Source organism: Planococcus citri, chromosome 2, assembly GCF_950023065.1.
Source record: "Planococcus citri chromosome 2, ihPlaCitr1.1, whole genome shotgun sequence".
NCBI lineage: Eukaryota > Metazoa > Arthropoda > Insecta > Hemiptera > Pseudococcidae > Planococcus > Planococcus citri.
This window is the reverse complement of record NC_088678.1, coordinates 53858794-53878581: the sequence shown is the minus strand read 5'-3', so window position 1 is coordinate 53878581 and position 19788 is coordinate 53858794. Positions and strand designations below refer to the sequence as shown.

At 34.6% G+C, this 19788-nt stretch overlaps 3 protein-coding genes across 8 annotated transcripts in view; 1 reads left to right on the top strand and 2 right to left on the bottom strand.

Annotated features, from left to right (window-relative positions):
* The window catches only part of kek5 (kekkon 5), a 574429-nt gene that overhangs the window by 220298 nt on the left and 334343 nt on the right, over window positions 1-19788 (top strand). The window lies entirely within an intron of this gene.
* On the bottom strand, window positions 1249-11871 carry Pfas (phosphoribosylformylglycinamidine synthase). 5 transcript variants are annotated; one of them, XM_065351293.1, is made up of 23 exons: window positions 11513-11871; window positions 9982-10135; window positions 9582-9860; window positions 9332-9473; window positions 9020-9170; window positions 8696-8832; window positions 8376-8629; window positions 8192-8304; window positions 7848-8111; window positions 7691-7764; window positions 7434-7587; window positions 7018-7361; window positions 6523-6759; window positions 6323-6448; window positions 6067-6250; window positions 5755-6000; window positions 5408-5673; window positions 5133-5340; window positions 4763-4939; window positions 4526-4681; window positions 4285-4443; window positions 4064-4192; window positions 1249-1602 (listed from the first exon to the last, which is right to left on the bottom strand). In XM_065351293.1, the coding sequence occupies exons 3-23, from the start codon at window positions 9848-9850 to the stop codon at window positions 1391-1393; spliced, it is 4002 nt and encodes a 1333-aa protein (XP_065207365.1). In that variant the 5' UTR covers window positions 9851-9860; window positions 9982-10135; window positions 11513-11871; the 3' UTR covers window positions 1249-1390. The 5 variants fall into 5 exon arrangements, with proteins under 5 accessions (XP_065207365.1, XP_065207368.1, XP_065207366.1 ...); XM_065351296.1 differs by having other exon boundaries at window positions 9582-9852; XM_065351294.1 differs by having other exon boundaries at window positions 9982-10092.
* On the bottom strand, window positions 14483-18258 carry LOC135836450 (uncharacterized). Of its 2 annotated transcripts, XM_065351291.1 has the most exons (8): window positions 18051-18258; window positions 17798-17941; window positions 16147-16455; window positions 15964-16055; window positions 15528-15807; window positions 15324-15436; window positions 15116-15227; window positions 14483-15043 (listed from the first exon to the last, which is right to left on the bottom strand). In XM_065351291.1, the coding sequence occupies exons 3-8, from the start codon at window positions 16404-16406 to the stop codon at window positions 14689-14691; spliced, it is 1212 nt and encodes a 403-aa protein (XP_065207363.1). In that variant the 5' UTR covers window positions 16407-16455; window positions 17798-17941; window positions 18051-18258; the 3' UTR covers window positions 14483-14688. The 2 variants fall into 2 exon arrangements, with proteins under 2 accessions (XP_065207363.1, XP_065207364.1); XM_065351292.1 differs by having other exon boundaries at window positions 17798-18258.

Sequence of the window (19788 nt, the reverse complement as noted above, 5' to 3'; positions counted from 1 at the left end):
GTTCGAAGGACTGAAAAAAGCCAAGCAAAAAACTCTCTTGCAATCAGTGAACGTAATGAAAATTGAATACTTAATGAGAAGACATTACCCATAATTATTTTATATGAGTAAAAATTCAGCTCCCTCAATTTTGAAGCAATGCAAACATTCATACATGAATTGAGGTCTAGTTGCCCACGTCACTGATCGAAGAAGTTTTATTTTCAAATAGGACACCCTGTATGTGTGTATAAGATGAAATTCAAGCTAGAATATTTCACGGCCATGCCAACCTCACACTCTTCTCGCATATGCTCTGTGTGCTCACCTATCTACTCTGTAGTGCTACTTTAACATTGTAGTTGTAGTTGTATCTGGTAGGTATGGTACATGAACACGAAACTAAAAATAGTAGTTGCCTCTCTGTGATACTATGCTAGTACTACAATGTGTACCATTATACACCATCAAGATGAGAAAGAGAACAACACTGGGTATTTTTCTCTCTCTTTTGTGGGCGAGAATATCGCGCCTGCAAAAAAATTTATGGTAATGTTTTCTTTATTGCTTTTTTGCTTAACGTTATTTTACGTATACTTGGTGTATTTCACTCTTATAAAACTAACAAAACAATGATTTTATACATTTTAAAATAACCTCCGTAGCGTTTTAATTCGCCCAGCTAGTTTTTGCATTATTATTATTACTACACTGCTCTAAATTTTAATTAAATTTCGCTGCCGAAAAAGAAAACCAGAGAGAAGGGGCAAAAAAAGAAACGCGAACCGAGGAGACGTTAAGTTGTATTACGTTATGCACTATGAAATAGGAATTTTCACCTTTCACTTTTTACCTACCTCGTTTCTTTAACGTTTCGCGTGCCTAACCTGTTTCATTGTGGCGGTGGCTTTTCTTTTTTATGATAATGGGTTCGCAAAGGTTAGGGGTTTTTCACGTGGCCGCGGCGTGAATGATGTGATAATGATGTTCCTGGATGGGTAATTTTTTTTCCTTGATTTTTGAGGTGTGGATTGATGGATACTGTTTTATAGGGAGGGGGGAGTGAGAATCTGAGGTGCGATGAGCTAACGAACTATTTAAAAAAGGTAAGTTAATAGCATATCAAATTCTCACTCGTGAAATTCCATCAACCTTCTTACTCTTGCTTTTTTTGGTATTTTGCTGGAGGGATTTTCATTACATTTTCACCCATGTCCCTTCCCATCGCAAAAAGACATTCAATTTTTTCTGAACAATTTTTAGAAAAGAAAAAATTCATGAGATTGTATTTATTATTATATAATATACAAAAAAATCTCGGATGGCTTAAATTAATTTCAGATTGATGAACTAAAATATCATCACAGTCATGAAAAGGCCACAGAAAAGCGAATAATTCGCATTATTTAGTTCAATTAGAAACTTTATCAGTACACCATGCGTAAGCGTTGAGAAATATTTGGAACCACGGAGAATATAAGTTGTCGGTGGGACTCGAAGTGCTCATGATTTTTTTCCATTTGGCGGGAATATAGGGCCACTGCCAGAATTGCACGCAACGCTCTGGATGAGGCATCATGGCTAAATGACGACCGTCTGCTGAACATATGCCAGCTACACCACCTGTATTGGAAAATGATAAAAAGTATCTGTCTAAGGATTGAGTTTTCAAAAAATAACCTATAGGTGAATTTCCGTGTTCATTAGTAGGTAATTATTAAACAAGACCTCCTCTTAGATATTTTTCACATATGCCTAAATTTGAGATCTGAGCCATCTATACTTATTATAATTCATATATGTAAACAGAGGACAAGTAATCATCAGCTTACATGAACTATGTATCTATTTTAAAAACACTTACAGTTGAGAGCTTTACTTCACAGGTCCTCTAAGCAAAGCTGATTTCAATTTATGTCCTAAGGTTTTTTTACGAATAAATGTTGCTAAAAAGTTGCCAAGTTTACCAAAAAAATGAAAAAAAATCATAATATTTTAATTGCGTTCAACACCTTTCAGAGTTTGGAATACCTACAATAGGTATACGAGTATACATATATGTACATATAGCATGACTTTTCAACACGTCTTTCTTTTCAGTTTTTTTTTTCATTTTCGGGGAGGGTGGGATGCCATGCCACCGTAATGTGTCAGATTGAAGTTGAAAAACATAATTTATTGTGAAGGTTGGAAAACACGGAAGTCTTTTTTGAAATTGTTTGGTGGTTCAGACGTATAGTGATTTAAAAACAAAAATCAGATCAAAGTCTCGTCTTCAAGGAAAGATTTTAATCCTGGATGTATTCTTTGCTCGAAACACGATTATGAATAAAATGACATTGATAGAAACTCTGCAGAATTTTCCATTCCATACGACTGACCATTTCATGTCCTTAGGACTTCCAATTTCGCTCAAAATTTCTGTAATGAGTTCCTCATCTTGCTGGTTTGGTTTTAGATATAGAACCACTACAGATCTGAGCTAAGGGAGGGCGTCTCATTCATTTTTTTTTTTGAACATCTCCAATTTTTTGTTTTAGTGCCCAAATTCGGAGCAGTGTGAAACGAAATCGGTCGAAGTTGAGAAATTCTGTTTGTGAATGCGAAATATTATTTCTTTGAAATTTTGGAATGTTATGAGTTGAACTTTATTATGCCAAAGATGAATTTTCTTATGAATATAGAATCTGAATGCTACTATTTTAGAAATAGGACCACTCACGAATTCTTCATTTTGGTTGTTTTGTTTTGTTCTACAAATTTTTGTTCTTATTTCAGTAGAGCCAAAATTTGAAATCAACTTTATTGAAAATATCACAAACGACACGCCACACGATTTTCACTTTTTTTTCGAATTTCACTCCTTGGGAGTAGGCGTGAAGAGTACAGAGATCCTTAAACGAAACATATTCGGATCTATTTGATGTAAAAAGTCGTGCATGATGATTTTTTTTCCCAAATTTTGGAATTTTAGCTCTAGAGTTTGGAAGACTTGAAAAAATTTAGTTTTCGACAAAAGAAGTTTGACTTGATTGGAACTGACGGAATTTTAAAGGAACAATTTTCAATCTTACTTCAACACTCCTCCAAACTACTCCAATAAATAAGCTCAAAATTTGACCGATTTCATCTCATATGGTTTTGTAAAATGATGGTGACCCTCCCATCGCAGAAGGAACCCGAAAATTTTTTGAGAAAAATCGGAAGATCCAAGGTCACAAATGGGTTGTCTTCAAATGAAATGGACCTTGATTCTAATGGCAATATTCACATCATATTCTGAGATTTGCAGGCCACTTTGAATTTCTGGTTGTTTATATGTATGTACGAGTACTCTTACAAAATTACAAAAATTGAAAACTAATTTTGAAAAATTTTCTGTCTTTTTCCAAGTTGCTAAAAGTCTGATAGAATCAAGAATGTCTAACATAATTTTTGTAACTTGACAGGAATTTCCCGAGATTTCAAACCCTGACAAAATGTAAGAAAATCATTTTGGAGATTTTTTTTATAATTTTAGCAATTCATTGTTTTTTTTCGCCAAAAATCACCAATCTATTAAAACTTACTTACTTGTTATTTACCATAAATTACTCACTTGTCGATTCCGAATACTACGTACTGGTAATGAATTGACCAATAATTCATAAAAAAAAATAACCTCCAATTTACCAAAAAACCATCACAATTTATCAAAAGAAATCGCCAGTAATTTACCAAAAATTACCCAAACTTTCTTTAAAAAATGATCAGAATTTACTACAAATGACCAGTGATTCACAAAAAGTTACCAGTAATTCTGTAACGTCAAATCAGATTTGGTAAGGTAAGCGCTCTAAATTTTGGAAATTGACCAAATTTTTTTCCAAATTTTGTGATGTCTGACATGAATATACATAAGTAAGTACATAATAATTCATTGTTATTCGCTCAAAGTTCTTGACGCCCCCTCCCCTCGTTGTAAAATGATTACGACAGGAAATCCGTCGGACACCCTGTAGTTTAACTCGTTATTGTCGCATTTTCATGCTCAAAAATAAGTTTACAAATCTAGTATCGTGCATTTTTGTAAATTAAAATATACCTCGACTGCCGTTAGGATTGAATGGATATTGTTCTGTAGCTTCATTTCGGTCGTCTACGTATCTCACTGCTATGCAATTTTTCGCATTCAAGTATTCTTCGAATTCGTCCGATGAAAACGTAAATCGTCCTATCATAAATAAGTACAAATGACTGAAATAAATTAGGTACTCCCGAGCATTGAAATTTCAAAAATTCTTATTTTTGAAAATTGATACAAACCTTCGCCGTGAGCAACCCACACTCCTAAAATGCTGTTTTCCATCCCCTTCAGCATAATTGCCGGTGATTTGGTGATTTTCACTGATGAAAACCTAGACTCAAATCTTCCTGACAAATTTTCTTTCAACTCGATTTGAGAGTCCTTGAATTTCGATCCATCTAATTTTATAAAATTGATAAAAATAAAACATTCAGACACAAAATCCTCTTGGGCACTTGGGCAGACTAAATGAAATTTTACCTCTGCCTATCCATTTTATAAGACTCATTAGTTGACATCCGTTGCAAACGCCGAAACTAAACGTATCGTTGCGATTGTAAAATGCTTCGAACTGGTCGTAGAGTTTCTTATTGTAAAGCAGAGTGGCAGCCCAGCCCTTTGCTGCTCCAAATACATCTGGAAATTAATTCAAATGAGCGATAAGAATGTTTGGAGTGATAAAAAATCGCCAAAGTTGGACAAATTCAGATTGTATACCGGCGTAACTGAATCCTCCAGGGAAAATGATTCCTCGAAAACGTTCTATGGTTATTTTTTCATCGAGTAAGTCTTGCATTGTGCAATCCCATACTTCGAAACCAGCCATGTGTAGGGCAGCAGCCATTTCTCTATCTCCATTTAGGCCTTCTTCGCGAATCAGAGCGACTTGAATATCTGCAAAAAAACAAAGGGAGCAGTTTTTAAAATTTTAGTAAAAATTTTGAGAAATATTTTTTTGTTCAGTTTAATTTTTTTTTTGACCAATCCGATTCATTGAGATATTTTTTTGACCGAAGACTGATAATTGGGTAGGTAGGTACCTAGCTTCTGGAAATTTCGAGAAAAAAGCAAGTAGGTAGGTACATACTTATTACAGGTAAAGGTCTGGAAGGGTTAATTTCAAGACTGTAATCGTAATCTGGAATTTTGCGATTTTGAAAAGATTTGTATTCTTGATTGGCGCAAACAGGATTCATTTGCAGTTTTTCAATTTGATAACTGGTATCTTCCCAAATGGCACAAAGCGTATTCAAATCTACGTTCAAAATCACCTCACCACCCAATTCTATGGTAACCTGAAATCAGATGTCATGAGTAAAACTCCTAATGAGATGGAATATATCTTGACTGTGCATTAATCACTTCAGAATCCATTCCATATCCTTCGACAGTTCCAATTTTCGAGCAAGTGACGTTATTTTTCGTAAACTGTTCAATAATGTAGGTGGAATCTTGGCTTTCACATTCTAAGATCCATCCACATTCTTCAACAAATAAATCCGTCACAATGTCACTCGTGCTTTTTGGGATTGAAATTTTTACTCCAGACATTCCTGCTAGAGCCATTTCAATCACCGTTGTTATAAATCCACCATCACTGATATCATGTCCGGAGAGAACTTTATTTTCTGTAAATTTAAAAAAAAAAAAACATGAAATTTAGAAACTTGTTAAGTCTCTTTATCGTTATCTAATTCTAAGTGCTATACCTTCGATTAATTTCTGAGTGATTTCAAACGCAGAAACTAAACGAGATGGATTTTCAATATCGGGAACTTCTTGACCGAGTTGTTTGTAACACTGGGCTAATACAGAACCTCCTAAACGTTTTTTTCCAGCTGATATATCGATTAATAAGAGAACACCATTTATGCCATATTGAGATGATTTCACATCAGCTGTTATTATTTTACTGAAATCGGGACAAGGAGCGTAGGTAGAAATAACCAAGGTACCTAAAATGTATTCCAGTTTAAAAAAAGAATCAGTAACAAAATAATTCACTGGACTTCTATAGTTACCAGGTGATTTGACTATTTCTTGGTTATCAAGTCGAACAGCCATGCTGAGTGAATCTTTTCCACCATCGACTGCAATTCCAACCGATTTCATAATAGAGCACATGGCCACACAGGCATCGTACAGATTAGCTCCTTCGCCTTGTAATTTAGCTGGCCACATCCAATTTCCACTACATTTGATATCCTAGGTGTATGAAAAAATAATGGAAATGAAAGCTGAAAGTCTACTGATCGAAAGAACATTTTTGGATTTTACTTTTATTGAGGATATTTTGGCGAATACCAAATTCGATAAAGCTTCGGCAACACTCATTCTTGCTCCGGCTGCTGGGTCGAGTAATCCTTTGATGGGCTGTTCGCCAATACTGGTCGCTATTCCATGCTACGTTAAATCATCAATTGATCAATCTCGAATTCAACCGTGATAATTTAATTTCAATAGGAAAAATACAATACCGGGTCAAAATAAGAGATAGCAGTGACAGCCACATCTGAAATTGGAGCCTGTAAAGGACCTACACATTGCTGTTGTACTACAAGACCGGTAACGCTTCTATCGACTTTATTGGTGAGGAATCTCTTGCTACAGACGGTCAAATGCCTGAGAACTAAGTTCAGTGCTTCCCAAATTTGCAAATTGGCTGGTAAATTTAGAGGTTTGAAAAGAGCTGGCTCGCGAGTTAATTCGAACTCCTGAAATAAATGCGATAAAAATAAGGGTAGGTGTACCTAATCATGCCGTCAGGAGTTATTTGATTGGAAAGGAATTTTCAAGCATGAAGCTTTCAAGCAATCAATAGGTAAGTTGAGCAAAAAGAAAATGCAAAGCTTTCTTGCAATCAACGAATAGCCGAAAGGTTGTTATGAAAGCCTTTTACGTCTGCAGAATTTTTTGGACCTGAGTTTTCAATAATATAAATTCCACTTCTTAAGCTTAACTTGTCAGATTACCTTTCTGGGGACTTTTCCAAGAACCAATTCCAATTCTAAATCAACTGGAAATCGTTTGCCATCGACTGGTTCACCGTTTAAAATATTTTCATAATCAGTGAATTCTTCAGCCAGGATAATTCTTCCTGAATTGGTAACTGTACCGACCACATTAATAGGGCATCTTTCTCGATGGGCTATAGATTTCAATTCAGCTATAGAATCATCGCTGCATAATATTCCATTATTTTCCTGGTACTCGGCGCCCCATAATTCCAATACGTTTATGGACGGATCTCCTAGTTCGAAAGCTTTGCAGCAAATGACTGCTCCTTCCGGTTCTACCAGCTCTTTTAGAACGTTTCCTGTGGGAAAAGTTATTCGTGAAAGTATAGTTTTGATGAAGAAATAATTATGTATTTGTTTTTTAATCTAACCATTTCCACCAGCTCCTTGATCGTGTATGCTTAAAATGGGGTTGTTGGAATTTTCTATGCAGCTTCTGACCACTCGATTCATTTTTTGTTCCATTTCTGGATCTCCTCTTTGGACCGCACCGTAATCTAATTCAGCTTTATTGTCGCCTTGTACCTGGAATGGATTAGATTTATGAGATGAATCGTTCTTATTTAGAGTAAATTTAGGGAGTACAATCTTCAAGTACACATGTGTGGCAAATTTGAATTAAAATTACCTTAGTTGAACTTGCAGAACCACCTCCAACTCCAATACGATAAACTGGTCCTCCAATTTTAACAACTTTCATTCCTTTTAAAAAGAAATGCAAGCACGATTAGTAGGTAGATGACATCAGGGATGAATGTTTCAAAATGTAAGATTATTTCACCTACCTTTTGATGGTTTTTCTTTGATAATAAATCTGTCATCTAAGGTGCCCATTCCACCGCTAAATAAAATAGGTTTAATGTATTCGATTCGTTGGTGATTTCCCTCATTGACGAACGAATATGAACGAGTAAATCCACAAATGACAGGTTCGCCGAACTTGTTTCCATAATCAGAGCATCCGTTGCTGGCTTCGATGATTATATCGAGAGGTTTGGCAAAAGTCGACGAGTACTGTAATGTTTTTTCCTCCCAAGGTAAATTATAACCTGGAGAATGAAATTGAAACAATGAGTTCGATCAAAATTTGAAAAATTGTTCCAAAATCTGGATAGGATAAGTTGCCTACCTGGTATCAATAAATTCCCAACAGCGTAACCTACAGTGCCAGCGATCACATTAGCCCCTCTACCTACTGCTTGTACATCTCTGATACGACCTCCAGTTCCAGTAGCTGCTCCGCTATAAAACCAATTTTTAAAAAATGATCAAATAGGGGAAAAAATGGACGAAATTAATTGATTTCAACCTACCTGAAGGGAGACACAGCTGTGGGAAAATTATGAGTTTCAGCTGTGAATGCTAAATGCTGAGTGCTATTTTCAGTTTCGAATTGACTCGGCTTATCGGTTGATTTCGGTTTGAGTTTTTTTACTTGGAAACCTTGTATGACACTGCTGTTATCGTTGAATTTGATGACATTATTTTGATTTGAAAATTGCTGAGTGTCCATGATGATTTTGAATAACGATTCGGGGATGGCGTTGCCGTCTATGTTGAGAAGCCCCTAAAAGTGGTAAAAATTGTTGAAATTTGGACGAAAAAATTGGTGTAATGAAACAATAATAGGTACCTTGAAAAACCAATGTCTAGAATGTTCACTATTCGACTGAGCCAAGTCAAAGCACTCGACGCTGGTTGGATTTCTTTTCAATTTTTCGTTGAACAACTCGGTGTAAAAATTTAAATCCCAATCATCGAACGCCAAACCTGAATATTATTAATCAGTAATCTATCGCGTAAAAGCATAAAGCATTAAAGCAGCCAATAAGCAAAAGGTAAGTAAACGCAAAAACTCTCTAGCAATCAGCGAATAGTTGATGGCTTGTTATTGATTATTATAATGTATAAAGCGGATAAATTTTACATTAGCCCTCATCGTCAACATTTTACATACCCAAATCTTCATTTATTTCTTCCAAGGCTTTCTTGCCTTTACTCATGACATCGACAATGTACCAAGGTTGGGGCTTGACACCGTGATCAAACGATGTGATGGGATTTTCATACAGATATTCGGTCATACGATCGTGTAAAGCGTTCGTTATCTGCAATAAAGAAGAAAATTATCCACTTGCATTTGAAAAACATTAATTTCTCTTAATAATCACTTGATTAAATTTGAATTTGAATTTTACGATAATTTGCAACTCTTTTTTTTTAGGAATAAATGATGTAAAATAATTTTAAAATGGTAGTAAGTACCTACCTCTTGTTTTAATCCATTCCCTGCATTATTCTCGACACTGATCAAATATCTAATGGATTTTTCAATTCGTGCCACTTGCGTTAAACCAGCTGAGTGACAAACTGATACTGCATTTGTTGAAAATGGAGTAGAAAAATTCAACCTGCAGATGAAAAAAATATGATTTCATTATCAATGCACTTGTATTTCATAGATAGAAGGTATGGGTACAAATAAATTATCCAGACTATCTAATGATTTTCATTCGTACCTGGGGCCAATTTCAATAAGAAATTGGTTATTGGATGTTGATTTTAAAAACGGCGATTCCTTGAAATTATTTTCCTCCGACACTAAATCGGACAATATCCATTTTATTTTTCTCACATCATCAGCGAAAAATTCTTCATCGATTTGAATATTGAAGCAATACTCAAAATCGATTTTTTTGACTGCATCGAACCGACGTAAATTTTGTAACTTGCGTTCAACAGCAAACGTGTTCGACGGAGATTTTAGATAGTAATGTAAAACAGCCATATCTGCGAAACTATAATTAGTAATTAGTCTATAAAGTAGGCAGGTAAGCAAATATGTTGGATAGTTTGATGCTAACTTGCTAATAATGTAGATAAGTATGTAAAATAAAATATGAAAATGTGTATAGGTACCTGTCTTGTACTTGAATTTTTTTTCAACAATTTGGAAGCAAAAGTGAATATTTTTTCATGTGTTGATGCACTGAACACGACATTGGCAGAATACTTCTTATTCTAATGCTACTATAAATTGATAAGATTTACGTGCCATGTGCTTTTTAATGCTCTAAAATTATGTAATTTCACTATCAGCGTACTTTGATCATATTATTCAGTACCTGGTGTTATTTCCACTCAGATAATATTTTAAATACCTATCTATGAAATAACGATCGATTGAAATTACGTGCATGTTTCCGTTATTAGTCTAATTTGTAGTTGAAAATGGTAAGTACTTATTTTGCTGATAGTAGGTATGTAATTATAGGTACTTGGATTATACCTATCTAAATTGTATTGTTAATCAATTCATTATAAGACAAGACATTTTTTTCCCCATTTACTTCGCGACATGACTTTTTTGCCAGAAAAGTAGTTATCTGAAGACAAAACCATCTTCAAGTTTCCTATCGAAAAAATCCTACATATACCTACTTACTTTTTTTTGGTTGACTCTTTTCTTACCTCACAAAACACTATCACAAAGCATCCTATGCTGAGAAGTAGATCTGATGAATTTTTAGATTTTATTTGTAAATGTGTGGTTAATTTGGTGTTCGAAAGATCCCAAAAAATTGTGCTTGTGCTGCTGCTTGCAATAATCATAGATAAGACGTACCACCACAAAGTTCCTACATTTTTAAAAGAAAAAAAACCACTCACCTTACCAGATATGGATTACTTAAACGCATGCTTGTCTATTTTCAAATTTTTTGGGCCAATGCCTCTCTTATCAAATTTTTCAAAGTTTCTTGTAAATTCCTTAACCCTCCCCCCTTTCCTCTGAGAGATCAAAATTTGATCAATTTTAATAATATGTTTAGAAAAAAAGTCACATTTTTTAGAACTAATATTATGTATTTTGAAAACTTTTGAACTTGGCAAATACGAATTTTGATCTCTACTAATCGTTTAAATGTGATTATATGGAAGTACCTACTTGAGAAATCAAAGGACCAGCACTACAGACAGAATAATATTGAAAAAATTGTCAAGTTTTGAAATTTTTAAAATATTGAGCTCATACTGAAAAAGTGATGTATCGACCAAAAAATTTGAAAATTTTCAAAGGTCTCGAAGTTATTTGGCCGTGATTTTTTGCCAAGTTCTATCAAATTTCAGAAAGAAGTGAAAAAACCACTTGCCTTTTCAACGTACATATCGTATGAAGTCGAGCTTATTACCTTTCAAGTTCAATTTCACGCTTTTCAAATTTTAATTTGGTACTAATTTCAGAGCTTCTATAATTAATTTTTTTAGAAAGCTTTACGAAGAAGAGACTGTTTCAAGTTGAATCAATCATGAGATGAATTTTCTTGCATTATGAGCCTTAAAAGTTGATTGATTTTGCTAAGAGGGTAACAGTGAACCTTGGCATTATTTCTTCAGACTTCAGCTTATAAATTTATAATAATGATAGATATGATAGATATTCTGTACTTACTATTCAGGTGATTTTTGATAGTTCTTCACGGTGGCAAAAATGCAATTATTCAACTATTACTACATACTTATTCATCACGAAACTATTCGTTTATGAAAACTTTCACAAGTATAAATTCATTTAAAAAATCACTGCAGTACATATCTTTAACATCCTCGAAACATCCCTGATACACGCGGTTCGCAGCAGTTCTATTCCATCTCTACTACATAATGCGTAATGCGTATTCGACTGTTTATATTATTTTGTAGATACCTGGTTGGTAAAATGGTTCATTTTTCAAAACTGGTTTCGAAGACAGTTCCACGAAAAAAGAGAAACACGTGATTCAAAAGAGCACTCGGGATATACCTATATATGAACGAATACAATTACTCTCTACTGTAAAAATGCGCAGATAACAAAGTGCAAAGAAAGAAGCTCCGTTATGGATAATTGTTCAAAATGACGTCATGCAGCGGATGTCCTAGGAATATGCTCAGTGAGCAGATAAAATGGTACTTGATTACGATGCACTATGGGCCAGGAGACCCCCTAAAACGCTCGTAATTCAATATTTTATCCCAGTATAGATATATATAAGAAAAAGTCATTGATCATTATGTTTTTGAGGCCGTAGAATCCGAATTTCGCAAAAAAAATTTCGAGGGGTGGGGGGGTGAGGCGTTAGAGGGGGGAGAAATGAAAAATTTGTGCATATCAACGTGCGATACATCGATATGTATGTTTTTGAGGTCGCAGAATCCGAATCTGATGATATTTTTTTCGTTTAGTGGGGGGGTAAGGCGTTGGAGGGGGAGAAATGAAAAATTTGAGCATATCAACGTTTAATACATCGATATGTATGTTTTTGAGGTCGTAGAATCCGAATTTGGTAATATTTTTTTGGTGGGGTGGAGGGGTGAGGCGTTAGAGGGGAGAGAAATGAAAATTGCTTTATCCAAAATTAATTTTTCAAAGCGACCGTTTTTTACATGACGTTGATTTTCGTGTTTCTATGAAAATTATCGAATACCGCCGAGTTCCGCGTACTTTTTGACTTGGACAGGTTCAGTAGTATGTGCCGAATAGGAATGCATGATTTTTGGGTGCCCCGAAGTGCCCCTAGGTTTTTTATGATATTTTTCGTTTTCAAAAATACATAATTTTGATGAAAATCGCTCCAAACTCACACACGTGAATTTTTCTCTTCCCGCCAAATACATGCTTCATCCCCCCTACATCCCCCACCCAAAAAAAATCAAATTCGGATTGTACGACCTCAAAATGAAAAATTTGAACATATCAATGTTCGATACATCGAAATTCATGTTTTTAAGGTCGTACAATCCGAATTTGATTTTTTTTGGGTGGGGGGGGTGTAGGGGGATGAAGCATGTATTTGGCGGGAAGAGAAAAATTCACGTGTGTGAGTTTGGAGCGATTTTCATCAAAATTATGTATTTTTGAAAACGAAAAATATCATAAAAAACCTAGGGGCACCTCGGGGCACCCAAAAATCATGCATTCCTATTCGGCACATACTATTGAACCTGTCCAAGTCAAAAAGTACGCGGAATTCGGCGGTATTCGATAATTTTCATAGAAACACGAAAATCAATGTCATGTAAAAAATGGTCACTTTGAAAAATTAATTTTGGAAAAAGCAATTTTCATTTCTCTCCCCTCTAACGTCTCACCCCTCCACCCCACCAAAAAAATATTACCAAATTCGGATTCTACGACCTCAAAAACATACATATCGATGTATCGAACGTTGATATGCTCAAATTTTTCATTTCTCCCCCTCCAACGCCTCACCCCCCCACTAAACGAAAAAAATATCATCAGATTCGGATTCTGCGACCTCAAAAACATACATATCGATGTATCGCACGTTGATATGCACAAATTTTTCATTTCTCCCCCCTCTAACGCCTCACCCCCCCCACCCCTCGAAATTTTTTTTTGCGAAATTCGGATTCTACGGCCTCAAAAACATAAGGATCAATGACTTTTTCTTATATATATCTATACTGGGATAAAATATTGAATTACGAGCGTTTTAGGGGGTCTCCTGGCCCATAGTGCGATGTTAGAAAAATAATGCAAGATAGGTCTGCGGCGATGTAATTTGATACCTTCATATTCATAAGAAAGAAGCATAAATGCATTTACGTATCTAGACTAGTTTTACTACTGAGTGCGTATTTTTTGTATCAGAAAATCTCGAGATTTTTTTACTTGATAATTACCATCTCAATAACCAATTGAATTTGTTTTCTTCTCATTGATTCAAGTGCACGTTCGAATAAGCTTACGTGATTTTGGACAACTATGAGGGGAAAATGTAAAAATTGCGTTACTAGGAACATGATTTTATTATTTAAGAACCAGAAAAATTATTATAATAGGTACTATCTATCTACGTATACATAAAACTAGTGACCTTCAAAAAAAAAAGCTTCGGCTTTCGGCTATCGTCTAGTCTAAAAATTAAGCTAACTAAAAGCTATTTACATAATTATATCTTTTGATATTTTTGCTAAATGAGTACGAAATATTTGCAAGGGAAACATTTTCAAAACACGAATTTATCCAAAAATTAGTGATTGGTAAATTTTCAACCGCTCTGTAGAACCCTAAAAGTGATTTTGGATTTTGTTGGTAATATCATAGATCGACACAAAATTTCAAATAATTTCGTTCGTGGTCTGGATCATTTTCCCAAAACAGGTTGTGTAGCGACAGAAGCGAAAAAGCTACGATTTTTTCGAAAATGCTTCTCTTTGAGGTTCCATTTCTCCTCTCTAGGGACATCTCTGGAGCTAAAATTATTTCTGAATAACTTTAAAATTACTCAAAATTAAGGTCTCTGCTGAATTTGGTCAAAATTCGCTAATTTTTTTGTGTGGGGGGAGGGCAGAGGAGATCCTATCTGCAACGAGTAGGTAAGGTTCACAGTGTTCACACTGAAAAACTCATGAACTGAGGCATGTACTCGTATAGTTGCTGGAGTGATGATGGACATGCATAATTATAAAATATGTACAAATATTATTTCACCTCAACATCAAATCTTCAAAACAGCGACAAAAAAATCTGAACAATTTACGGAGTACCTAATAACTAATAAGTAGGTAAAATTAATGTTACTAAGATCACTTGAACCTACACAATATGATCGAATCAAAGGATTATTTTTCCACGTTCACAGGTCTTGTATTTTTCGCACTAACTCTTTGTACTTGGCGTACATGGGAGGATGCATTTTGTGTTTCGGATTTTCCACGTAGTAGACGTATTACTAGCACAATTCCAAACACAGCCAACACAGGGCATGTGTAAAGATGCGAAAAAAAAGCTCCAATACCATAATAAACCGATTCCAACAAGCCCTTAAGAAGGTCGTATAAATCTTGCATAAAACTTTGCCTCTTTTCTTCTTTTTGGTCTCGGGATACATATGGAATACTTGGATTCAGAGCAGGAATAATAATAACGGAGCTATTGAACTCGGTGGTTTCATTACTGCATTGTCTTCCTAGTAAGCTGCGAAAGAAATTTTTCATGGGTCGCTGGAGTTGTTTTTAAAGAATTATATAGTGTTGTGAATTTACTCACTTTTTAGGGACAACGCGATTGGGCCACCAACTGTGATAGGTCACAACGCTCCAGTAATCACACGACACCAAATTTTGTCCATTGGTGCTATTGGTACAGTTGGGGCCAGTGTCTAAAAATTTTAGCAATTAATTGGTTGATAAATGAAATGAACTAGGTAAGTATGTGATTACATGTAGGTAGGTACATATGTAGTTTAATAACTAACTCATTAAGTCGTTGAATGGGTACCCGTCAATTCCAAACTTATGTGTATGTAGAGGTATACTCTTATCGCACATATACATGTACTTCTTGTTTAACAGACACTCCACAGATGCTCTTGAAAAAAAAAATTGTAGGTGTAGTAATGTTGACAAAAACGAAAACAGACAACACGAGTAGGTATGCTATAGGTAGAGTACATACTTACATTTCTCCTTGTCCAGCGCAAGTAATAGCACTTACATAAAATTTGTATTTGGTATTTGGTTTCAAATTTCTCAATTGTATTAGTAATTCGTCAGCGTCGCTGTTTTCACTGATTTGTATTATTCGGCTTTGTAAAGGTCCCAAGTCACAATTGTGTACAACTTGGAATGAAATGTTGTATCCAAGAACGTCACGATATGTTTTACGAGGCTTTTCAAAATACAGGTGCATTGTTGTGTCATCCAATAAACTTGCATACAAATAAGTAACAGGTTCGGAGACTGAAAATGAAATCACATTAAACTCTGGATGAGCTAATAGTGTCCTTTTAAACATTTCCTCTCCCGGAGCATCATAGAGGCTGAAATTCTGTCATTTTTTACCAATACCAATTCCCATTTTAAACTACCTATATTATGATTTCAAAAATCACTTACGTACAACTCTCACCGTAGTTGTGGTGTTCTTTGACGATGTTTTGTTTGTGGCATAACATGTGTAATTTCCTGCATCAGAAAATTCTACATTCCTGCAAACATTTACCATTTTAAAAAATGCATTACCTATATGATTATTTTCTTTCTATACATATATCTAAATTCATTCTAAACTTAGCTTACTTAATCATCAAGTTTCCATTATCTAAAATTGTGAATGCGTCGCTGGTCACTTCAATACCATCTTTGACCCATTTAGTGCCATACCCTGACCATCCATCAATAGCGCAATCTATTGTCTCATCGTTACCAAGAACTGCCATTTTATCAGGTTGTGCACTAGAAATGACTCGAAGGGATACATGACCACCCTCGCTCGTATCTAACGCGACGTAAATTGAAATTATCAAATTGAACCAGGAAAATATCGATTTGAAATGCATTTCGGACGATAAACGCTGTGGTGTTGAGGCTTATGCAGGTACATACAATCTGGAAGCCAACAGTAAGTAATACAATTAGGGTGGATCGCAAAAAAAAGGTGAGAGGATTTTGATCAAATTTAGTGGGAACTCTTTACTTTGTGTTGAAAGTGTCTCAGAAAAAAATTTACCTCTGGAAGTACCACCGAAGTGAAGATATGGAATATGGATCCTCAAAGGGGGGCATTTTCGAAAAAAATTCTGTTTTTTTGCTGTAGCTCCTACCAATCTGTTTTGAGAAAAATCGTCTACCTCAACCAAAAGTTGAAAATTTGAAAATAGCTGATTTTTAGGTAAATTCGTGTTTTGAACATTTTTTCTTCTCGAATATTACGCCTTAATTGTGCTAAAAAATCGAAAAATCTCATTTTCTATAAATCTGAGGAAATATTTTGTGCCAATTTTTGATCATTAGGTAAGTAAGTATACCTTAGCCAATTTCAAAAAAGAAAAAAAATATATAGGTTTTTGGCCAGGTATTTTTTTCATTTTTTTTTTGAAATTAGCAAAAATATTCTTTCAGTCCCAAAAATGATAGGCTTACCTTTCGACATTTTGGCAAAATTAATTGAGTAGGAGTTGAAGCCAAAAAACACGATTTTTCGAACCCCCCCCCCCTACCCCCTTGAGAACACGTTTCTCCTCCAAGGGCACCAGCGAAGCTGAAATTTTTTCAGAGTCACATTCGACTCAAAATGATGTTCTTCGCTGAATTTGTTGAAAACCTTACTACTTTTTTTTTGGTGACCCACTCTATAATGCAATATTATACAGGTGTTTACTATTAAAACTACTTACTCATTTCTAAATAACATCAATACGAGTGCTATGGGGAAATATCGAGCGGTAATACGACTCGATGATTATGTGATACTCTAGCGATTGAAAAAAAATCCCTGATGTTGAACTTTAGAGGGTGCAAGCCTAACCCTAAAGTAGCTTTTTTGAAAACCGAAATTCTTTCAAAACTACTTTCCATAATATGAAATAATATTACGAATCTAGATGAAGTTCGAGTTGAACTGAAGATAATTTAAATAGGTACCTAATTTGTGATACTTTGTGTTTTAAATAGAATTTACCTCAGTTTGATATGTGATCTATTGGATCTGATGTTGAAAATTTCAAATTTTTCGAAGCTAATTTAAATCATTTTTCCGACAAGACATGAAAATTGGAATCTTTTGAATGGCAATGAAATGGAAACATTTTCAACAAAAAATACATATTTGAAAATTCTCTTTCTATTGAAATATTCCTGCTAATCATTATTTTAAAAAAGTTCAAAAACACCTGCAATATTCAACCATTTTTAAACATAAAACTAAAATAGGTACTTGTATTGTACTTACGCTATAATAACAAAACTCCGACCGAAGACAATTATTACAGTTGCTTTTAAAGTTGCTTAAAATACCATCAAAGTTGGTAAATTCTCGTGAGATTTATTAAAACAACGTCACTGTTGTTGTAAGATGCCACCACAATAAAATTAACTGTATCAAAAATCGAAGAAAATGTAATTCAATTTTCTAATAAACTCATCAAAAATAATACCTAGTGATCTCAAATACGAGTAGGTATTACCCAATTTGATAAAATTACCTGAACTTATATGTGAAAAATCATAGTTTTAAAAAAAAATCAAATTCGATACATTTGAATCTCGTTCGAGGTCGACGAACACAAGGCCTACTAAAAACAAAAAAATAAAAGAACTATTTTGTAGGCCTATCTAAAAATTTTTGAATCACCTCCGGACCGAAACATGCATCTCTCAGTTGCGAGACTCGATCACTGTTTTTCTGGTTGGTAAAATTCGTTATGTTTACTTTAAATTCTTTAAAACATATTTCGGGGGTAGTTTTGCGAGAAAAAAAAGTAGGGATGAAAAAAGCATTTGCAATACCATGAGCTAGTAGGTCTACTACATACGTAGTTTTTACCCTGAAAAATGGATTAATAATAGTGTACCTCTACCTACAAAGAATAGAAGGGACCGTTATTAGTGTATTTGAAATAAAGTCGGGTGTTGCCGCATAAGAGGGATGAGTGTAGGCGAGGGCGTTGTAAGGATGCAGGACAATGATCATCATGCTGTCAGCTGTGATGCGACAAGACTTTAGCGAGGGTAGTAAATACTACATATAGTACTCTACTGTGTAATAGTTTGGAGGTTATGGTAGTGCCAGACATGGACAGCTGATTGCGAACAGCTGTGTGCATTTTTCAGGTAAACAAAATCTTTTTTGCGTCGCGTTGTTGCACTTTACTTTTTTAAAAATGATTTCTAAGGTGATAAATCGTATGATTTATTGGAGGGGAGAGGGGATGCATGATCAATTAAACTGTATAGATAGGTAACCAATTTTTTTTAAATTTTTTTGATGAGTAGGTAAACTTGATTATTTATACAATACTTTTTACACTTCTGGTGTATCATGGGCAATTTTTTGATTCTCTGGCAACCTAATTTTACTCTAACAAACTAATAATTTAAGGAAGCCAATTAGCAAAATGCATTATAAATCCTCTTGCAATCAAACAAAATATAAACCAATAATTCATCATTTAAACGCAAAGAGCTTGAGCACGTTCCTGTCCTTGGGTCTTTATACCATATAAATTCTTTTATTAGAGGACTGAGATCTGGCGAATCATCAATAATTTTCATATAAATTAGCGAAATAAAATATATTAGGAAGAGAATCATTTGATTTAAATAAAACTCCTGTGGGGTTATTTTAGTATGTACTTTGACTGGAAAAACATGAAAAAATAGTAGGTAGAAGCTTTCTGGATGCAAGGGATTAATACAAATTTGAAAAGGAGGAATTTCGAACTGATAAATCTGGTTTGTATGTACGTACATACGTACGTACCTACCTACCTACCTACCTACCTATCTACCTACCTACCTACCTACCTGCCTGCCTATACTGCTCTTATTTTAAAGATATTTCCATTCCAAAGTAAGGAAATCAAATTTACAAGAAATTTATTCGACTTCATTTTAATGATAAAGAAAATCAAGAAATAAGAAGTCAGCTTCAAGTTGATATTTAAAAGCAAACGTAGCAACCAATGCAACCATAAAAAAATAATATAGTGAAAACAAATGCAAAAACTGTCTTGCAATCAGTGAATAGCCAATGGCTTGTCTATAAGTTATTCTGGTATGCTGTTGGCTATAATTAATCAAAAACTTATTTGCTAGCACAGAAGAGAACACCTTTGCAACTGTAGGTACTGTTTAGGGTAATTGGTCTGTAGTTTTCAATTTGGCTTCTTTTACCTTTCTTAAAAATTCTGTACTTCAGAGCAAAAAGGATGGAAGTCCACT

Coding starts and splice junctions, on each gene's coding strand:
- Pfas (XM_065351293.1), bottom strand. CDS start 9,850: ATGGCTGTTTTACATTACTATCTAAAATCTCCGTCGAACACGTTTGCT. Junction 7,765..7,847: donor CAAAGAAAAACCATCAAAAG/GTAGGTGAAATA, acceptor TCTTTTTAAAAG/GAATGAAAGTTGTTAAAATT. Junction 4,682..4,762: donor TGGAGGATTCAGTTACGCCG/GTATACAATCTG, acceptor ATTAATTTCCAG/ATGTATTTGGAGCAGCAAAG.
- LOC135836450 (XM_065351292.1), bottom strand. CDS start 16,406: ATGCATTTCAAATCGATATTTTCCTGGTTCAATTTGATAATTTCAATT. Junction 15,437..15,527: donor TGCGCTGGACAAGGAGAAAT/GTAAGTATGTAC, acceptor TTTTTTTTCAAG/AGCATCTGTGGAGTGTCTGT. Junction 15,044..15,115: donor AATCGCGTTGTCCCTAAAAA/GTGAGTAAATTC, acceptor TTTCTTTCGCAG/CTTACTAGGAAGACAATGCA.